The 22,220-nt window shown below is 43.7% G+C and overlaps 2 protein-coding genes across 6 annotated transcripts in view; one reads left to right on the forward strand and one right to left on the reverse strand.

Annotated features, from left to right (window-relative positions):
* Positions 1-10,782, reverse strand: part of LOC142490133 (guanylate cyclase soluble subunit beta-2-like) — a 431,574-nt gene extending 420,792 nt beyond the window's left edge. Inside the window, exon 1 of the mRNA XM_075591976.1 lies at positions 10,776-10,782. The gene's annotated coding sequence lies outside the window, so the exon portion shown is untranslated. The remainder of the gene's footprint in view (positions 1-10,775) is intronic.
* Positions 1-22,220, forward strand: part of FAM124A (family with sequence similarity 124 member A) — a 96,674-nt gene that overhangs the window by 58,593 nt on the left and 15,861 nt on the right. For all 5 annotated transcript variants that reach the window (XM_075591983.1, XM_075591985.1, XM_075591986.1 and 2 more), the window contains one exon: positions 11,191-11,927. In XM_075591983.1, coding sequence (XP_075448098.1) covers positions 11,191-11,927 — 737 coding nt within the window. The remainder of the gene's footprint in view (positions 1-11,190; positions 11,928-22,220) is intronic.

The following is a 22,220-nucleotide window of genomic DNA, read 5'->3' on the forward strand; positions in this document are numbered from 1 at the left end:
ACGCACAACGTTTCTGGGATCTCCCTTCCTAGGGTGCAATATTTACCTGAGGAAGGGAGATCCCCGAAACGCTGTGCATTTGCAACCTGCAAATAAACCACTCTATTATACTATAAGGTCTGGTGTCACACTTTATTAGAACAGTGTGGCAAGAAGATATCCAGTTTCAAGTTTAACTAGGTGGCAGAAGTGGGATCCCAGCCACTCTTCAACTGCCTGCACATTACAAAGAAAAAGGACACCCGCTACAATGATCTAAAAGGAGTGCGGTAAGATCCAAAACTGATTTATAAATTTGTTTTGATCATAAAGGGGCATGCATATTTGGAGCCAAGGAAAATCTAACCCTTGAAAATGAACATAAAGCACTGCATAAGTTCGATAGATCTATCTATTTATCTGTATTAAACTACATCTATTTATTTTTGAGTCTTCGACAATCAACATTTACACAATAATAATAATAATAATAGCGGTGTCCTGCAGGCACAGAAAATGATGGAGGTGAAGCAAAGTCAGAAAGTGTTATGTTTTTGGATCCTTATTATAAAGGTTTAGACGGCTGCACTAAGCACTTGTACAGTGGTGCCTGGTAAGGAAGTTCTGAACCAGATACTTATTACAGGAGAGTGAAGACCTCCTTGAGAATTCAGCAGTCTGCCCTGTTTGTTGGCTCTGCACTTTGAAGCTAAAGGCTGGCTTCAAACCAGGTTCATTAAGGGTATCATGAATTAGAAAAAGTGATAACAAACCCTTTCTATGTCCAAATTACACTAAAAAGCCCTTACGAGTCTCTGACAAGTAAAAAAGGATTTTAAATACTTTTCAGCACAAAATAGATCAGCACTATAATCAGGACATGAAAACCTCTGCTTTAGTCTGTATCAATTTCTTACGTAGTAAAAAAAGACCTAAATGTAGAACAAAGAAAATGAAAAGTCACTAAATTGCAGGTACAGTATGAAAGTAAAAGCAAGACCAGTGCCTGTGATTTTTCTCTTTTGAAGGGGACAGTACTCAACTTATTAAGCTAATTAGTTATGCTTCTTCTTTTCGGCTTGGTCTCCAGTTTTGCCAAGCCCGACAAAAAGCACATTTTCTCCGCTGTATATGTAACTCTAGCTTCTAATGACTGCTTTGTACAGATCTCCGGTGGTCCTCTGAAGCTATTTGTTTTACCATCTAGAGGCAGTGACACAATCAGAGTTTTCCTCTGAATACTAATGCTGGTGTTGGGTCTCACAAAGCTCTGCTTTTCTATCATCCTTCAGACCATTCATTAGCCCACGGATCGTGCTGGGAGACAAGAGCGTGAAATGGCTGCGCGAGAATACCTCTCTCACAAAGTACAGAGCCGCATTATGAAACATGTCTGTTTCACATCTCAATCGTCCCTCCTCACTAGCTCCTGTGCAGCCGCAGAGCGGCGGTTTCACATACCTTCATTTACTGTACACTCAGAACAATGGCGCCCATATTTTCATTTATATTCTCTTCAGCGTCAACATTTTCTTTTACTTCAACATACTTATAGGCAAGCATGGAATTAAAACTCTTTATATCCGCAACATGGCATGTTTGTAATATTTATTTATCAATACATTGTATGCAGACATTGCATGCACAGTTAGAGATAATATATATTATAGGCGTATGTAACAGTTACAGACCAGATTCAAATGTGAGACAGCTTTAGTTTGAAAGAATTTAGACTGGTGTCGACTGTGAGAGTCTCCGGTAGATTGTTCCAGTTGTGCTCCAGTCAGTGTAATAGTGTCGTTTAATGACATGTATACTGTATTATTAAAGTAGTAACTGCAGGGTCTTTCCTGTAAATGACATACTGCATCTAGCAATACTATTTGTAGGGTCAGCCTCATTGGAAAATTATACCTTTCATTTATTTACTGCCAAAGCTATCAGCAAAATATTGGTTGGCATTGTAGGCCACTCTGTCAGAAATGGGGTTAAAGGTAAAATCTTTTTTAATTTTTTTTTTTAAATATATATATAAACACACACACACGCAGCAGAGTACAAAGGGCCACGTTAATAATATAGCACCAGCTATTATTTTGCAGTAATGTACACTCAGTAAAATGACTGTGCAGTAACAGCTTCTGTTATTTAACAAGTGTAGCTTTAATTCTAAGGGTGAGGTCCCAGTCAGCACTGTAACATGCGTGCCCGACGGGGGGGGGGGGCGGAGGAGGAGGGGGCGCGTGCACAGCGCTGCACTGCGATCTACGGTCTGGGGGGGAGAGGGAGCGTTTGCAAAGGGAGGGGGCGTGACGGTGGGTTTGCAGGGGCGTGGCCATGACCTCACGCGGCTGGTTTGCCCTCATTTGCTGAACCGCCGGCAAGGGCGTGGCAATGCCTCTGTCGCAAACTCTGATCTTAAATTCCCCTGCCTGCCTGAAAACATGTCGCGCACCGCTGGGGAAAGGATGTGCGGCAAGGTAGCAACTGGGACCGGATTTACTGGGGGTGGGGGGGGACGGAGTTTGAAGTTACTGGGGCTGCCCCCTAAGACCTGTGATTGTGGGGGTGACCATAGGCTGCTCTCCCACTCACTATAAATAACCTCCTGCTCCTTCCCCCCCCCTCCTGATTTCCATTAAGTATCCTTCACCCTCCTCCACTTCAACAAATCCCTAACCTGGCGTACGTCGTCTTTCAGGCCTAACCCGTATGCTCGCCCCGGCCAAAGTCAATTCCCATTTCAACTCGTCTTGTGTCTCTTCAACCTACCATGGGTGGCGCACACAAGTGTTTTTATAGGGGGAGGAGTGGTATAGTGGTAACATTACTGTCTTTAAAGTGGGTGAACCTGGTTTGAATCAGTGTCCGCTTCCTATGACCTTGAGAAAGTAACTTTATGTTCCTGTGCCTCAGGCATCACAATTGTGAGCACTACAGCTCAGGGGCTTGTATGTACGTTGCAGTGCTCTACGCAAAAGAAAAACTAGTTTGTAAGCTAGTTACTGGTGTAACTCCATGGAGAATTCAAGCACACTTAAAGTGAAAGTCTTGCTTACTTGTGACCTCTGAAAATTACATTTTTATATTTTCAGTGGGTCATTTGAAATTCATTATCTTTTAAAATTGGTACAGTATTATCCTGCACTTTTAGGGGCCTATTCACTAATCTTCGATAAGTGCATTAATGCAGGTTAAATGCCCTTTTCAAATGATATTGCATGTGTAGCTATTCACAAAGCTTCGATAACATGGCAATATTGCATTAAATTGCTTTTTAACGATCTTTAAGACTCTGGCTATAAGAAGTAGTGCGGTATTTGTAAAAATGTCAAAACACACTTTTTTTTTTGTGTGCCAGTAACGGTTATTCACTAAGCTCCGAGATGCATTTCGCACTATAAAACCTCGCATTCTTTTCTTGTGATCTAAAGGGTGGCGAGATCGGAATCGCGATTTGCATATCACAGAGTTTATTTTATTTTTACTGCATGGAATTTAATCCGGGGGTCTCCGGAGCTGACCCACATAAATTTCAGCTCCGCAGGCCCCCCGATTGAATCCTAGGTAATAAAAATTAAATTACAGCCAGTGTCATTACCTTAGCGGCTAACCGCTAAGGTAATGAAAGGGTTAAATGGCAGGAACTGCTTTGTTGTTGGTAGCGGGGGTGAGTCAAGGTCGTAGTTGCCCCAGGGTGGGTGTTTAGGTCTCTTGGGAGGGTTGCGATAGGAGTTAACCTCTTCATTACCGGTTGGCCACTGATATGGGTCACGTGACGTGGGAGATTTAAACAATGCAGAGAGATACCGGCACCACATACCGGGCCTGTAACTCAGGAAGCAGGGGGTCCCCGAGGCTGAAACTAAAGCGTTTCAGCTCCAGAGACCCCTTGCTTCAATACTGTGTTATTAAAATTTAAATTAAAATGCGCGATCGCCTGTAAGAGCTGAGCAGGGAGAGGCAGCGTCACTCTGTGTAGCTCTTATAGACTGCTGGAGCGACATGTCGCTCATCAAGCAAACATTAGTGCGGTTTGGAGTTTTTTTTCGGGATAAAAAAAACTTTACTTAGTGAATACCGTTTCCACACAAGTTTATATAGTGCGATAAGAACATGCAAACCCGCTCACTAATGCACTGAACTTATCGATGTTTAGTGAATAGGCCCCTTGTTGTTTGTCTAATGGTGGCATCATCATTTATTTCCAAGGAGGAGCGTCTAAGTGAGTAAAGACACCGACTGTGGCACTGAGTTTGAAGCAGGGGAACCTGGTTCAATTCCCGGTGTCGACTCCTTGTGACCTTGGGCAAGTCACTTTAACTCCCTGTGCCATGGGCACCAAAAAACATAGATTGTAAGCTCCACGGGGCAGGGACTGTGTCTGCAAAATGTCTCTGTAAAGCGCTATGTAAAACTAGCAGCGCTATACAAGAACAAACAATTATTATTATTAATTATTATTAAAAGTGTGGGGAGTAATACTTTTGGGGTTATTCTTTAAATATAGTAGGGACTGGTACATTATCGCAGGCAATTTCCCACTGACATCAATGGGATAGGGCCCCGATCCGCACTATCACAGTTTAATAAATATTTCCCTTTGCCTCTAGAAATAAGGTTTCACAAAACATCTTGTTTAAAAGAATCATTAGATAACAGATGGGATGTCACCTTTTATACAACATATTACTCTCATATTACTCATTTTGGTCCTGGATGCCATTGCTGATCCTAAGAACATTGTATCATTATGTCGCAAAAGCTATTATTTATTAGGTGAGGGTGGCAGCCACATCCACCCCAAACACAAACATAAGCAGGTATGTATTGAGAAACTACACCCCTGAATAAGCTAAGATTGCTGTAGACCAGCGGTGCGCAAAGTGGGGGGCGCGCCCCCAAGGGGGGATGGGAGAATTTCCAGGGGGGGCCGCGGTGGCTACAGATGTCCCGTGCTCTCCCCCAAGGCACTTTAAGTGCTGGGGGGACCGCGTGAGGCCTCTGCAGCTTCACTTACCTGATCTTTGGCGACGTGTTGCCATGGGAATGTGACATCACATGACCCCGTGATGTCATTTGACGCCGGTGCCGAGGAGGAGAGGGGGCGCGAGGCAGGGGGGCGCCAGTTGAAATCTTTGCGCACCCCTGCTGTAGGCAACAATCTATAACATGGGCCTTTAAAAAGAAAAAAGCTCAAATATACACAAATGCTGATTTTTCACTGTCCTCTAAACAACTTCCGCAATCTGTAGCAAAGCCAACAAAAAGGGCAGAGTTTCCTCTTGAGTATTGTTAAGAGCTGGAATTCAACTTGGTTGAATTGTTTGTCTGTGAGTAAAAGCCAAAATAAAGAAGCATTGGGGAACGAAGTATCTCTCATTCACTGAATCCAGGGAGATTACGTTTCCTTTTATTCAACTTCACTCCTGCTAAGCGGATGATAAAATGTTGGATGAAAAAAATGTTGTGTAATTATTTTCGTACCATCTGGAACACCATCCATAAATATTTTAAACGGTATAAAGAAACAAGAACGCTTTATGCAACGGCATCAATGTCCTTCTCAAATTTTCTAAGGAAAGTCGCATATCCCCAAAGACGTTGAGAAAATCTGCCAACTTTTCCAAATATGCTGGAAGTTGCTCACGTACTAGCAAAGTTCTCATGTGCATGTCATTTCCCAGAATCCCTGGCGGCAGTGGAAGCACTGTTTGCTAAGCGATAATGGGGAGACAGGGTTGCACACCTGTCTGAGACATGCAAATGTACCCACAAGTGGTATCTTTATTTGCTGTACTAAGTTCACCTAGAATTAATTGTTGTAGTCAATGGGACTTTTGTTGCCATATTGTCCTGGTTGGCACTATCGCAGTTAAATGAATAACTCCCAGAGACACAAGAATAAGTGCCTCTCTTTGGACAAGATTCAATAAAAGGGCAATAAATGAAAGAAAGAAAAATGTCGTTTAGTGTTGTAACACCGCTATATCATCATCATTTAGTAAATCTGGGCCTGTGTGCCAGCTTTGCATCAGTTTTACCAATACATAAACCCTTATGTATTTATATATTAGGCTGTCAAGATATTTCTTACCAAAAACACACAAAAAATAAACTTTTTTTTTTTTGCTGACTGTCAAATGTAAGATGACTATTAATCTCGTTTCTTACATAATAAGAAGTTTATGATTAGGACACTTAACATCTGGCAGAGTTTATTGATGTTGCAGCAAATTATGCCCAAGGTGGTTCAGTTCCTGTTTGCTTGCAAAAATGCAACATCTGGCAAACAACGTAACAATCTAATTGTTTATTTTAAGCCAATATAATTATACTTAAACACACATTTGACTATTTATATGTCTTAGGTGACTAGTCAGAATATTCCTTTCAGTGGGGGCTTCTGAATAGGGCAGTGCTTGTCTGCCACAGATTTACTGAAGCTCTAGCTGACCTTGTCCCTGTTAAAGGGCGGATACAGAGAGAGGGGGCTTTGCCTGTGCAAAATCCTGTTCAGCTCATAGTGATATCACACAAGGAAGTAGCTAGAGCAGCGTTTCCCAAATGGTGGGTCGCGACCCGGCACCGGGTCACGGAAGCAAAATTGCCGAGTCGCAGCGAGGCTGGCCGCACGGCGTCCCCCCCCTCCCTCCTTGCGGCGGCCCCCCCTCCCTCCTTGCGGCGGCCCGAGGTGAGGTGCGGGACAGTGCTGAAGTGGTGCAGGCTGCTATCGCTGGGGTGTCAACGGTGATTCGCTGACTCGGGCTCCTACTGCAGCTCCGCATCATGATGTTGCCGCCCATGACATGCTCCGCCCCCCCACAGGACACGATGCCCGGCATGATAGGAGGTAGGAAGTGGTGCGGGGGCGCACCTGTGCCTCTGTTCCTGGCGCTCCCTTCCCCTCAGTCCCCTTTGTGCGGGAGATAGGCGCAGGGGGTGGGCAGTGGTGGCTGCGCGGTCGCTGGCGGGCAGAGGGAGGCGTGGAGCCGCCTGCTCGGATCGCGGGCCTTTCCTCTCTCCCCCGCCCCCCCCCCCCCCCTCCAGTCACTCACATCCGTCGCTGCCTCTGTAATAAATCGTGTGTGTGTGTGTGTGTGTATATATATGTAGGGGAGTGTGTGTGTGTATGTAGGGGAGTGTGTGTGTGTGTGTGTGTATCAGTGGCTGTGTGTGTGTATCAGTGGCTGTGTGTGTGTGTGTGTATCAGTGGCTGTGTGTGTGTGTATCAGTGGCTGGCTGTGTGTGTGTGTATCAGTGGGTGCGTGCATCAGTGGGTGCGTGCATGTGTATATACAGTATAGGGGAGAGAGTGTGTGTGTGGGGGAGAGAGAGAGAGAGAGTGTGTGTGTATAGGTGAGTGTGTATCAGTGGCTGCGTGTGTGTGTGTACTGTATAGGGGAGAGATAGAGTGTGTGTGTATACACAGGGAAGTGTTTGTGTATCACTGGCTGTGTGTGTGTATGGGGGAGAGAGTGGGTGTATGTATGTGTGTGTGTATGTGTGTATGTGTATCTGTGTGTGTGTGTGTGTGTGTGTGTCTGTGTGTGTGTGTGTGTGTGTCTATCTGTATGTGTCTGTGTGTGTCTGTCTGTGTGTGTGTGTGTGTGTGTGTGTGTGTGTGTGTGTGTGTGTGTCTATCTGTGTGTGTGTATCTGTATCTGTGTGTGTATGGGGGAGAGAGTGTGTGTATGTATCTTTGTGTGTGTGTATGTATCTGTGTGTGTGTGTGTGTGTGTGTGTGTGTGTGTGTCTATCTGTATGTGTCTGTGTGTGTGTCTATCTGTGTGTGTCTGTCTGTGTGTGTGTGTGTGTGTCTATCTGTGTGTGTGTATCTGTATCTGTGTGTGTATGGGGGAGAGAGAGTGTGTGTATGTATCTTTGTGTGTGTGTGTGTGTGTGTGTGTGTGTGTGTGTGTGTGTGTGTGTGTGTGTGTGTGTGTGTGTGGAGAGTGTGTGTGTATATCTGTGGCTGTGTGTGTGTGTGTGTGTGTATCTGTGTGTGTGTGTGTGTGTGTGTGTGTGTATCTGTGTGTGTGTGTGTATGGGGGAGAGTGTGTGTGTATATCAGTGGCTGTGTGTGTGTGTGTGTGTGTGTATCTGTGTGTGTGTGTGTGTATGGGGGAGAGTGTGTGTGTGTGTATCAGTGGCTGTGTGTGTCTGTGCAGGCTAGCAGTGGCTGTGTGTGTTTGGTCTGTCTGTGTGAGTGTCTGTAGGTCAGTGACTGTGTGCGTCTGTGCAGGTTAGAGAGAGGGTGGGAGGGAGAGAGAGAGAGAATAGAGGGGATTGGGAGAATATATGAAATCTGTATGGACATTCATAACGGTTTTATTTTACCTATAGGCGATAAAAATTGTAGTGGGTCACGAAGGAGAAGTTCAAAAATAACCGACCGGGTCATGGAAAAAAAGTTTGGGAAACGCTGAGCTAGAGGATATCAAACACCTGCCATGTCTCTGCACTATGGAATATTTTGACACCTTACAAATAAAATAAAATACAACAAGGAGAATACAGTAGTGTGATAGGGAGGTGCTACAATCAGGGGGTTAAAAGAATGCACGAACTGAAAGGGAAAGATATCCCCACTAGTAGGAGCTCTCACTAGTGGGGATATCTTTCCTTTCAGTTCGTGCATTTTTTTTACATTACCTATTAATACTGTGAATTGTCATTTTCCCTTGAAAGCTCCTACAAAAATAAAAATAAATAATTGATGCGCAAGAAACTGAAGCAAGGCAAATGTATAGAAAGCCCTTTGAATCATTGAAGCAGAGAGAGTTTGTAAGTGTCGCAAGTTTAAAACCAAAAGGCACCTTTTGCGCCCCCTGCAGTCTGGATGGGACGTTAAGGTGCATCTCCGTTCTCCCTTTTGTTTTGGCATGTAACTGTATTGCAAACTTCATTCCAGGTAGTACTGGCACAATAGTGCCTCGAATGGAAGTAATGGGACGTTGTAGCAGTTTTGGGCATTACTCAAATCCCGTCCCTGATATAGGGCTTTTGCTGAAGTGAAAAGTAAGAGTGGGAAATATTGTGTCACCACCATCCAGATATTGCAGAAGCCCAAATTCAAGGTCTGAAAAGGAGTAACACCAAGTTTCGTTATAACTTGAATAACATAACGTTAGTCCCCGCATTAATATTAATGGACTTTAGAGAATGTGCCTCAACATTGTGTTGTTATCCTTTGACGATTAGGTTAAATCCACATTAAATTACTTAATGGAGCTCTGTGGATTTGAGGCCTAGTTTCTAGTACACTGGTACAATATAGCACAAATGTGTGGAGAGCCCTTAACGACCCTAGGACACCTCAGTAATACATACTAACACAGTGGTGTGCAAACGCTTCTCCCTGCACCCCCCTGCCTGCTCTCACGCCCTGCTCATGCCCCCCTCCCCAACTCTACTTCGGCTGCAGATGTCACCGCGGGTCATGTGACGTCAGGTTGCCGTGGTGATGCGTTGCTGGAAAAGTTAAGGTACGTAATGTTAAAGAGGCCTAACGCAATGCCCTGCATTTAATTTAAATGCCTTCAGGAAGCGCTGAGCCTCTGTAACCACCATGCCCCCCGAGGAAATCTCACCCCCCTCCCAGTTTGCGCACCCCTTTTCTAATTCCTACTAAAAAGAGAGACAACTACAATAGTTGAATTAACCAAGACAAGTATCCAGGCTATAATGATAACAAAAATCAAATGTATCAATCTAAGCAGCACTAAGGAGCCTTAGTATTAAAGGACCAGTCCAAGCGCCATGTTTGTATTTTTAAAGGATTGGAGAAGGGGGTCTCCGGAGCTGAACCGCGTTGATTTCAGTTCCAGGGACCCCCTGCTTCCCGAGATACTTACCTCGGTAGGGGGGTGCCGGTAGCCGCTCCGGCTGGGCTTTGTGGGGATATCGAAATGGCTGCTCAAATGTCCCGCGTCACATTGGCCAATAGAAGGCTGTGATTGTCTTCTTATTGGCACGTGTTACCAGGACATTTAAACTGCACAGCGATATCGGCACTCCCTATGGTGGTAAGTGTCTCGAGAAACAGGGGGTCCCCGAAGCTGAAATAATCCGGGGATAAAATTACGCTTTGACTGCTGCCTTAAGGCAGGGGAGCAAAAACTTTTTAAGCTGCGCCCCCCCGCCTGACCTCTCCCGGTCTTGCGCTCCCTCTCCTACCTGCGTCAAATGACGCTCCGGGTCATGTGACCCCCGGAGTCATTTGACGCCGGTGACATCACATGACCCACGGCGTTATTTGACACCGCGTTGCCATGGAGACGCGTCTGAATCCCGGTAAGATTACTGTTGCAGAGGGCTCACCGATCCCCGGCATTTAATTTAAATACATCTGCAACCGCCCGTGCCCCCCACCCCCCTAGTCAAATCTCCTGCCCCCCTTGGGGGGCGCACCCCCAGTTTGCGCAACGCTGCCTTAAGGTATCTACCTCATACTCAAAAAGGAGACAGAACAATGTTACAATTAATCACGAGCAACATCGCCCTATTGGCCAAAGAAGCACATCAGAAAGAGAGTATGTAAGCAATATAAAGTAGCCATGTTAAACATACACATGCACTTTTGAATTATTAGATACTTGATTCCTGTTTCAGCAATTTAAAATAATTGTAATTGTTTTTATAACACTGTTTTTATATTGTATTAACTTTTTCACATCTCTGTAGTTGTTGAGACAATTTAATAGATGATTTGTATTGTAATTAAGGGTTTAAAACACTTTAACAAGATATTCTCCACTTTGATTATTTATGGCAATGCTGCATTGATTTTTGGCTTCAATTGTTCACAAACACACATGATATCTGATTTCTGTGGGTATATATTCTTCACTTGTTGCTGCTCACTTTATCTTGACAAAGATCCAGGAGAGGACCGAAATGTTCATCTCCCACCAATACATTTATTAGCCTTATTTATCAAGACCTATGGAATGGATTTATTTTTTATCTTGCTGGACTGATTTCCACCCTGTTGGGGATTATCATGCATTCGAGACAGTATATTTATGGTTTGTGAGTGCACCTTTTCCTGTTTACTTGTATCAATGCATAAACATTTGTTTTCCAGCAGTTTACTATAATTAATTGGGTTGGGTTCTTGCATTATCAACAAGTTAGAATATAACTAAACATTATTAGAAACAATTTTTTTTTAATATAAATATACATTTTGTGTCTTCGTTTCATTAGGTGAGCTCTCAGTGGAAGATGCTCAGGACCCGTTCCTTGTGAGTATCCATGTTATCACTGACCCTGGTGAATCCAGGTCTCTCCAAGATGCGATTGACAAGCTTCTAGCATGGGTCCACCCAGATCTACAGCTGTTCCGCGTTTCGGAACGGAGGGTTTCAAAGAAAAGGAAGCCTACTAAAGCTTGTACATCACAACCTGCCCTGGCTGTCATTCTGTTTTTGCAAGAAGAATATGGCGAAGAGCAGATCCTGCATCTTCACGACTGCTTTCAGAGACCGCCTTGGCAGTTTCATCACACGGAGCGTGTGCACGGGAGATTCCTTCCTTACATGCCGTGCAACCAAGACTTCTTCACTCTGGCGAATGGGACTCCGCTGTGGGCCATTAGGCAGGTGCATTATGGGAAAGAAATTATTCGCTTTACCATCTACTGCAGTTACGAAAACTTTGCGGATATGTTGAAAATGTATGAACTGATACTGAAAAAATCCGTGTGGAAGAAAAAAGCAGATTTTTGTGTTTTTCCAATCTATTCAAATATGGACATTGATATTGAGTTTTCTCTGAAAAGGCTCCTTAAGGGACAACTCCCAATGCCGCTGGAATCTTCACTGCTAGAATTTAGAGTTAAAGACTTTGGGCAACTGATACCACTCTTGCCCAACCAGTGTAGCCCCATCAGTGAAGGCAGGTGGCAGACCGAAGATCATGATGGCAATAAAATCCTTTTACAGGTAACTCTCTAACTATTATCTTTCAAGCAGCTAGATATTTCATCCTTTCATATTTCTACCTGATCCATGGTTCCCAGACCTCCCCGAGATATCGGCACCGAGCAACAATACTTACCCGGTGGACACAAAATGGCTAATGTGTCGGGCTTGCTCCAACAGCTAATAGAAAGTTGCAACATCATTAGGAGATAATGTTGCGACTTCTGTTTGTCATATATATATATATTTACAGAAACTATTTAAAAAAAATTAAACATCTATGTTACCGGCAATTGGGGTTTCCAGGAGGTTGGGAGTAGGGATCTGCTCGGCGAGACCATACGGTCCAAGTAAGGTAAACAAATATTAATTTGGGGGGGGATTGCTGCTTTAACGAAAATAAGCAGTTTCTGGTGTTCCACATATTTTCGATGCAGTTACATGGCAAGTTAAAGGCTGGGGACGGTTTTTATTTTGTGATAATGGTTCCGCTTTCTGCATTCAGATTACTTTTTCAGGCCCCCAGCCTCGAAAAAGTTACTGACGTGGCAGCCCCACCTGCAGCCTAATTATTCCTCTCTAAGTCCTTGGGCTCTTCTCAGGAACTCCTCCTCACAGAATAAATATGGTCATATCAGTAGATTGTATAGGAGTCGTTCTTATGCATTTTCACTTTACTGGGTACATTCAGTAATTCATGTTGTAGGGAGGGCAGTTTTTGAGGGAATCTCTTACACCTGTGGGACCAGTGTGTCCAAAAATTAGGTGGGAAAGGTAGATCCAAACTAAACTAACGCATTCACCACATTCAATATGACGTGAAGTGGGATAATACCCAGTTAACATGATGTCAACTTCCATTCACTTGAATAGATGTGGAACACATTAACTGTGCATTTCCCTGCTCCTCACTTTAATTGGGGTCATAGAAGTTAACATGCAGCAGAGTAAACATGCCTTTCTTATTGTATTTGATTTTTGTCTTTAAGGGATGCACCTCAAGTCCTATATTGTGAATATGTGTACTTTACAATGAGAAGCCATTCTCATCTGTACCTCAGTCAGTATGAGTGGATATGTGATCTCTGATTTTCACAGGGCACAAATATAGATTAGAAAAACATTCTGCGGGGATTCTAAAGATGCGACGGTGAGGCAGAATAACAAAGCACGAGTATTATTTAACGCAACATATTTCTCTGATTTTGAAATCTGTTTGGCAAGATGAATGATTGCATTCCAAAAAAAATAATTAAATGACTTTACTGTAACTATTCTTTACTAGGTGTGCACACAGCCTGTCACACATGCTTGGTGTTCCTTGCATAATCAATGTTCTCAATTTCAATACTGTCTAAACATTGGGCATTCTTGACACTCTACGGAAGCTGCCCTTGTGAATGTAGCCAGTGACCTCAGTGCTACTGAATCACACGGTCAGTTCTCCCTCATGGTTCTTTCTTTCACATTTCATTAGCTCGTCATTTAGCTGACTTCCCCCTTCTCTGCATTCTTTGTCTTGGCATGGAAAAGTTATCTCCTGGCTTTTATTTCACCTTTCAGACTGTTTTTTGTTGCTAGTTCTTCATCATTCAGTGTGCTGTGCTTTGGGGGTCTGTTGTGGATGCTGTCCTGATCTCATTATAAAATATGTTTCCTGTCTGACCTTGCAAACAGGTCTGGGTTCAGTTATAACCTTTGAGTTCTTCTAAAATGCTCAGCAAGCTTGTTCTGTAGACCAATCCCTTTTTATCCGTCTCTGAGCTCTGCCTCTTTTAGATATTTTCTTTTTATACCATTTGGGATTCATTCACTAAAGAGGAATATTTGTTATTGCAACATATAGTTAGTGTTATGAAGGCAGCTTCTTTTTTCATTGACTTGCAAATGTACCTAAGGCTTAGTTTGTTCCCTTAGAGTAGTTAGGGCCACTACTCATAATACTTGAAGGTATAGAGGACCTACACTACATACAATCTCCTACGAATCATTCCCAGTTCTTTTAGAGCCAAACCTTGTGGTGTGTTCCTTCACAAAATTGCTCTGGTGTGCTATTTCCTACAGCAGCGGTGCACGACCCCACACAACCCCACAACGAGGTAAGGGAGGGGGGCGCACCGACAGCGGAGAGCAGGCAGGGGGGGGGGGGCGCAGCAAATAAAGTTTGCATAGCCCTGTCCTACAGAGTGCTACTTTTCATCAAAAGACCCACTGATTAGCCTTTATAGCTTGTAGCCTTTTTCATTGCGATCTATTCAAATATTTCATAACAATTTTAATATTTCTTCTCCCAAATCACCTTCTTGGCTCACCATAAATAGTATTCTGCATTTGTTACAGCATTACCCTATTTGTCTTGAAGGCTGTCTCCTTTCTGCTAAATAGGTATATAATGCTGCTTAACATCTAAAACCTTTTTATTAAGTGTCCTGTAACTCTCAAAAGGGCAGATTAATCAGGAGTCAGTACGGGTTAGCACGCGCGCTCCAATTGACTTGAATTGCTGTTGGCACCAGATCAGGTACTCTATCTAACCTGTACTTGTGCTTGATGAATCTGCCGCTCTAATGTTTATAGGACACTTAATAAAAAGGTTGTAGTTGTTAAGCAACAGTATAGCTTTACTGCGCAGAAAGGAAACAGCCTTCAAGACAAATACAGTAATCCTGTAACAAATTCAGAGTAATATGGGGAGCCAGGAAGGTGATTTCGGGACAAGAGATATCTACACCATAGGGATAAATTCAATATTTTCCAAAGAATCCGTATTCATCCAAAAATCCCCATTGACTTCTGAGCGCTTCCCTTATGAGTTGGTGGGTGGATTTGTTGGTGGTCTATTCTTTAAATTGACACAACCTTTGCTATGAAGTACATTTTCCCTAATTATTAGAATAATATGTGTAACGGGTTTTCCCCCCCCAATCGCAGATATAGTGTGGGGGTGCAGGAAACATATAGTGTTACTCGGTGTTGTGCATTACCTGTTGGCTCACAGGAGGGCTGAGCTTCCGCCACGGGGAACCTGGGGCAATTATACTATGGACAACCACTTACATTCAGTGCAGCGCCTCCACCTGCGATGGCTCCCACCAAAGGGGGAGTGGTTCCTCGCAGGACAAACACAATAATTACATAGACAGCATGTATATTAACCATAACCTTTTACTAACATGCATATGACACCTCACATTGATAATAACCTGTGTCCCTCTCACGAGGAGACACTAACCACGACGTCTCGCAGGACGCTTCCCGAACACCAGGTGATCCCACCCAGTGTCCAAAGAACCCCACCCAATGTCCCGCACTCTTGCAGAGAGAGTCAATGGATGACTGCGCAGTCACAATTAAGCTAAGGGCCCGGTGGTGCACTTATGTATTGTAGATACCTGCCGAGCACTCCGGTGCTCGGGTCAGCAATACTTCACAAAGGATCAGTCGGGCGATGCCTCCTTCTGATCCTCCAACCGAACTCCTGGCACGTGGACCGTCAGGGCGGTCCCACTCTGGAATAGTCTCTGCGGACCCTAACGTGGGTCCGAACCGCTTCACAGGAACAGCAGCAGCCGCTGAGTCCCTATCTATCTAAGTGGCACGCACTATACTATAGGCCGTCCCTATAGCACAGCAACCTGTAGTGGCTTTGGGGAAACTCCTAGGGGCCTACAGGGGGTTAATGACCTGTCCCACTCCCCTAACTATCCACGTCCCCTAAGCCTCACTAATCCCAGCGCCTGCAGCAACAAGCTGTGACCCACTGGATGTTGGCAGCCAACGTGCTGCGCAACAAGGTGCCTGCCTGTCAGACCTCACAGCACTGACAGCCGTGACTCTGACAAGGCAGCACTCTAACACTAAGGGCAGCGTCCCTATCTTGGGCCTCCCTCAGCAATTACCCACTACCCTAGTGGGGGGTTGGGGCCTACCTGGGGTGTGGGTACCTATAGGGCCGCGGGAGCTGTACTCGCTCCCCGCACCCTTCCTTCCCTCACAGCTCCCCTGCTCCAACGGACTAACCTGAGTGACAGGGTCCCTCTCTCTAGAGCAGTCCCTGGCAACACTCTCTCTCAGAGGATACTCAGCTACCTCAGACCCTGGGGGTGCTGACCTAGTACAGTGAGTCCTGGACTCCTGTACCCTACCTCCTTCCCTGGGCTGCTCCGGTCTCTGACTAACACCTAACGTGGTGCAAGCGCGCAAAATGTATCTCTTTTGCAGGGACAGCTTAAGCCCTATTGGCTCCCTGGCATCACGTGGGGCGCGCAAAGGCTCTTGGGATCTGTAGTCCCAGCTCAGAGCCTTCCCTGGTAGGCTAGGGCTTCGCGGGCTTTTCCTGCCCTGCACTGCGCTTGCGCAAGCTTTCTCTGACTGCCTCAACCTTCCCTGGGCCTTCCCTTCTCTCGCGCGACTTTGTCCTGTCTCTGGGGCTCTTCCTGCGCGTGCGCGACCACTGCGCATGCGCAAACTAAGGGGCAATGGCGGCGCCCTCTTCGCCAGCCGCCGGGACCTAAGAGACACGTCCGCGGCCTTAGCAACGGCCCGATCGCGTCCCCGGCAACCGGCCGCATGTGGGGGAAGCCGCGCTGCTCCCTGCTTCGGCCCCCACCCTTGGAACCAGCCATCGGGTCCGTCGCTGGCTCCGGCGGCACCCGCAATCGAGCTGCTCCAAGGGAGGAGGGTCTCCAGGACCTGATGGGGCCCAGGGCTACATATGGTTGCACTGAGCCTCCAGTTTTGTAGTGGGCAAGACCATCAGCTAAAATGAAGTAGTATTAGGGTGCATAGTTGAAGAACTATTGAATCAAATGCTTTATTGAAGCATTTAGAATATACTGTTCAGTTGTATTCTTACAGTTAAATTAAAAAAATACATACAAAATGCTTTGCAGTGTGTAATAAAAGTGTAAAAAGGAGAACATTGAGTTGAAAATCACAAAATAGGTCATTTTTGTCTTTATGCAAGAAATAGAAGATAGCTCAAGGTTCAAAATGGGACTGTTTACATGGAAGCAGACTTTGTTGAACTCTCTCTCACGGGAAGTGTTTTTCATGATGAAAATAATCTCTCTTGTGGTATTGTGCTGTTTCTTACAAATCTGACTCCCTTTCAAGTATGCTAAAAAGTCAAGAAAAGCCATCCTGAAGGAACAATGTTGATGCCAAAGAGATATTGAAAGCCAATTGCAGAGTAACATTACAGGCAGGGCCTAAAACCAGCTTGCTTTGGGGGAAAATTGAGGTACTGTACACTTTCTTGCCTGGGAGAGAATTTTCACAATGCATAAAGGTTACCCTGGGGCATTCTTCAAAAGGAAGGAACAGCATTACCACTAGGCCACTTCTACAGAAAACCGTAAGTAGAACAGCATGTCTCTGTGTGTCTACTATGATAAAAGGGGTGACGTTCTGGCGCAAAACAAACGGCACCAAATGTACAGTATTAACAACAACAAAATCCTATTGATTTCAAAAGGATTTTAGTCTCTGATTTTGTGCTCCATAATTGCACCATGTTTGCTTTGATACATAGACCCCTCTGTCTTAACAGTTAGTTACAGTACATGCTAAATCCAGACATCCAGACACAAACTATTTATGTTTCACATACGAAGTGGCTCAGTAGATTTGGTGACTGCATTATGTATATTTTGGCTATGTTAAATAAAGTAGAATACAAATAGCCTTCTGTACATACAGAATATTTTTTGAAGAAAATCATATTTAACGAAATAATGACACAAAGGTTATACGGATGCAATGGAGAGTCTTTTTTTTTTTTTTTACTGAAGAGATGTACAATGCAAACTTTTAGCATCCATTGCATTGATACAGCCTGTTAGGCAGGTTACAAAAGAAGTGCTATCTACTCTGAATGTTTGTTCTGCATTAATTGGCAACTTATTTTGCACGTTGTTGGGTAAGCACCCTACTTTTGCTCATGTATGGTATGAAACCAGTACAAGCAACCGTTTTACTTTTGACCACATTATTTAATGCCATTAATAATCACTATTAATAGCATGGCATAGTAAATTTAAGCCGGGATTCAAGGGGCGATGAGGACTATTATTGTACACTATTCTAGTGAGCTGCCATGGAGTAACCTGCGGATCAGGGTGTAATATCCCACACCCCGGCTATAAGACTCCCAGCCTGGCTTAACCTCTACTTTCTTATTGTATTTTTATGTCCATTTCATTTTGATTTTTTGGAATCATAACACTGGGTTTATTTGCAAAAATTATTAACCTTTCCAGTGTTCTTATGATGTTCAGGAAATGTCACAGGCGCTACCACTCATGATCCTTATAACGTTTTTGCTTATGTCTAAAGCACATCAAAGCCCGCAATCTGGGAGTGACGTGGCTCTTACTGGTGAGGACTTCCTCATATGTTGCCACTGATCTGGTACAAAAAAAGACAACAAAAAAACAAAACTTCGGAACCTGCAGTAATTTGCCTCGAATGATTTGCCTGGTTTTATATTCAAGTAAATGTATTTTTGTAATAGTTTCTCCATTCTATTTAATTATGGGTGTGGTTAGGCCAACAATGACCTAATGTCTTTAAATGGTTTGGCATGACAATAAAAGACCAGTCTAAATGTCAAAATGAAAGCATGATTTTCATGCTCTGAACATATAATTATCCTGCAGATGCAGTTAGCTTAGGGTCATCTAATAAAAACAGTGAATCTTTGCCCGATCACGATGGACAATTTTGTTATTGCTAAAGATTTGGTTGGTGCAATAATCCCTATTTGTATCTATTCGTTCATTTATAAATCCTAACAAAGGCTGAACGTGTCAAAGACAAAAGTTTCTTTATATAGCATGCTGTGATGGAAACATAAGACTTTGTAGAGGATTACGTATTCAAATATCAGATGTCCTTAAAGCAGCAGTCAAAGCTGCCGTTTTTGTATTTATTTTTTCATTTGTTTTTTCCCCCCTTTAAATGTGTATCAATACAACCCACAGAATGAGAAGTAATTAGCTAAATTGCTGATCGATTCGTTCTCCTGTGATCGATTGGCGAAGATTCAGCTCGGGGGTTCACTAAATGGCTGTCAGTGCAGCAGAAGAGTATCAAAGATGCAAAGTTCTGTAGAGAAGATCATGTGACCAGGCAGTCACTAGATACAATTGGTGCACTGCTAGAGAGGGGACAGGGCTCAAAAAAGGGTGTGTCAGAGCCTGTTTCAGAAGAGGAAGGGGGTGTGACTTTGCAAATGGTTGCTGTAGAAAGTAAAACGCTTGTTACATTGAATTACATTTATGTATTATAGAGTTTTTTTTTAAATGCTTCACGTATTTTCTCATAGTACAGAACTGATTTATTTAAAAAAAACACACGTAGGATATTGCTTGGTCGGCAGCTTTAATGCAAAGGTACCTTATGCATATTATCCGGTTATAACTACACCAGTAAACAGCTGGTGGATTGGTGGACTAGCGTGGCTGTTGCAATGGCATACTGATCCTTTTGTGCAGTAAATCATCATAGTCAAGTGACCTCCTTTACACCGGCAGGAGTATGTCATTTGTTAGACTGGTATCTCCATGGGACTGACCTGAGAGTGCTAACGGAGATAGGATGTTGGTTCATACCGTGACGTTTTGCATTGCAGCTGCTAATATCCGTCTTTCTCTTTGAGTATATTGCTTTACAGAAGCTGCCTTCCTTCACATTAACACCCTTCACATTAACACCCACCTCAGGTAACAACCTTCACAAATAGAAAACACAAACTTTCATACAGTAATTTCAGAACATGCCAAATCCGCTGTGGTCGATGTGGCTTAGAAAAAATGTGTTACACGTTGACATCAAAGGATTTATTTAACATTGGGAAAAGGCTATTTTGACCATATTTTAGAAAGAATTGTACAATATTTATACTTAGAATTCAGAAACGGTTATTTAAATAAATAATTTATTTAAATGGAAAGGAGAACTATATGTTTATCAATGAACAATGTAGTGGTACACTGGGGTGATAAATTAAAAAGTAGTTGCACTCTGTACCCCATAGTACCATCACACTTCATGAACCACCAACAACATGTGTATGTGTGTGTGTATGTGTGTGTGTGTGTACACCAGGGTCCATCCTTCTGTTAGCACTCTCTCATTTTATACATCAATATGAAACTTGTGTATAATTATGAGGGAAATTGTTGCATTTGTATATTTCCCAAATGTTTACCCCTGAATTTGGCCAACACCTTTTTAGTCTCCATCGCTGAGCTGTGTTTATTCCATTGCCCCCTTAAATAGCAACTTGGATATTGTGGCTATTCCTGAGACATGGTACAAAGTTAGGAGTGGGACATAGCTATACCGGGTTACACAATATTTAGAAAGGACAGGAAAGGAACGGAGGAGGAATTGCCCTTTATGTTAACAACATCAAGGGTACTTCAGTACAAGGTACTGGAGAAAAGACTAAGTCACTTTGGGCAACCCTAAAAACTGGTGAGAAGGATGTCATTTGTACTGGTGTGGTCTACAGACCTCCAGGATGAGAGGAAGAATTGGGTAACGTATTAAATTAGGACATCGCTAAGATGATAATTAAAGGGGAGATAATCATTATGGGAGACTTCAGTCTGCCAGATGTTGACTGGCAAGTGTCTTTCCAGGTTTAGCCAGATACACCCCACAGTTTGCACACTCCTGTTTTAGAGGTTGGAAAGGAGAGGGGGGATATGATGACAACTCACATATTTAAAGGGATTCCACAAAGTACAGCAGAGAAGCATATTTCAAAGAAACAGGAGCTCTAGAACAAGAGGTCATTCTCTGCAGCTGGAGGGTGGCAGGCTGAGGGGACATGTGAGGAAGTACTTTACTTCTTCACTGAAAGGGTGGTGGATTCATGGAATGTCCTCCCAGCAGAGGTGGTAGGGGCTAATACAGTGAGGGAATGAAACATGCTTGTGATAGACATAAGGTTCTCCTGTATATGAAAGAAAGCCGCGAATCAAACAGGGTCCGAAGTTTAACAACAGATAGAAAAATGGGCAGACAATGCGGCCAAGTGGTCTGCCATCAAATTCTATGTTTCTGTGGAATTAAATGGAATTTGTTTTCTTTCTTAAAGAAAATAGATCAAACAAATTCTATCTATTGCATGCACTTTATAGAAAATGGTAAATCCACCTGGTAGGAAACAGTGCTGTCATAGAAAATCTGTCCATGTTAATGTTATGAGAGCTGGTATAGAAATTACTCTCCTACTTAACAGGATGCCGAAGATGTTTTAAAAAACATTTATGGTTCTTTGTGGAAAAACAATTATTCCTGGTAAGTTTTGTGTCACTTCCTGTATACAGCTCCGACAAGCATACACTGGGCTTGTATACTTTTTCTTGAGAATATGTACATATAAGATATTTAGGGTATAGGTCATTCATTATTAATGCTCAAGTATTTATATATTTGATACACATATTGTCTCTCTCTCGCTTCACTATCAATAAATTAACAATCAATCACATTGTTTCAATAGGCAGTACAACTGCAAAGATTAACGGCAAAGTCAACATATGTTTGCAGTGAAGTAAAGGAGTTCATGCTTTTAACATATGCAAAAACAAATTCAATGGAACATACATATTGCTTCCATAGTCTAATTATAGGAACATGCCCAATTGTGTGTGTGTGTGTGTGTGTGTGTGTGTGTGTGTGTGTGTGTGTGTGTGTGTGTGTGTGTGTGTGTGTGTGTGTGTGTGTGTGTGTGTGTGTGTGTGTGTGTGTGTGTGTGGCCCTGGTAAGATTTTGGGCTATATATCTTTCTCCTACTGGTGTAAGTCCTGCTAAGGGCAGGCCGCCAGTAGTTATCATGGGTTTCCCCCGCTTCAAGCCCTGCCTTGATTGGTGGAGGTAGGCCCCCTGACTCTGTGTAGAAGGCAAGAGACACAGGGGAGGGGCCTGCTGACATCATGAGGGGTGGGGCTGTCTAAATTTAGTTGCCTGTTCCTGTCAGTGGCAGTTAGTTGGTGTTGGAGTGACTGACCAGAAAGTCAGTATTAGAGTGAGACCTGTTATAGGAGTGAGGCCTGCCCTGGGATCAGAGACAGGAGAATTCAGGCGTATATTGGAGGAGAAGCTAAGGCCAGACTTATTAGAGCTGATAGCCGGTAGTGTGGTGGACCAATGCCCCTCACCCTGCTCAGGGGGTGAGGGAGGAAAGCTAGCCTCACCTTGAGGTCTGCACCTTGGGGTGGGTGTCGGGAGGATTGGAGCTCCATACAGCCCATCCTGAAGGGGTACAGCCCGGAGGAGAAGGAGAGGAGGAAGACCCTG

Source organism: Ascaphus truei, chromosome 3, assembly GCF_040206685.1.
Source record: "Ascaphus truei isolate aAscTru1 chromosome 3, aAscTru1.hap1, whole genome shotgun sequence".
NCBI lineage: Eukaryota > Metazoa > Chordata > Amphibia > Anura > Ascaphidae > Ascaphus > Ascaphus truei.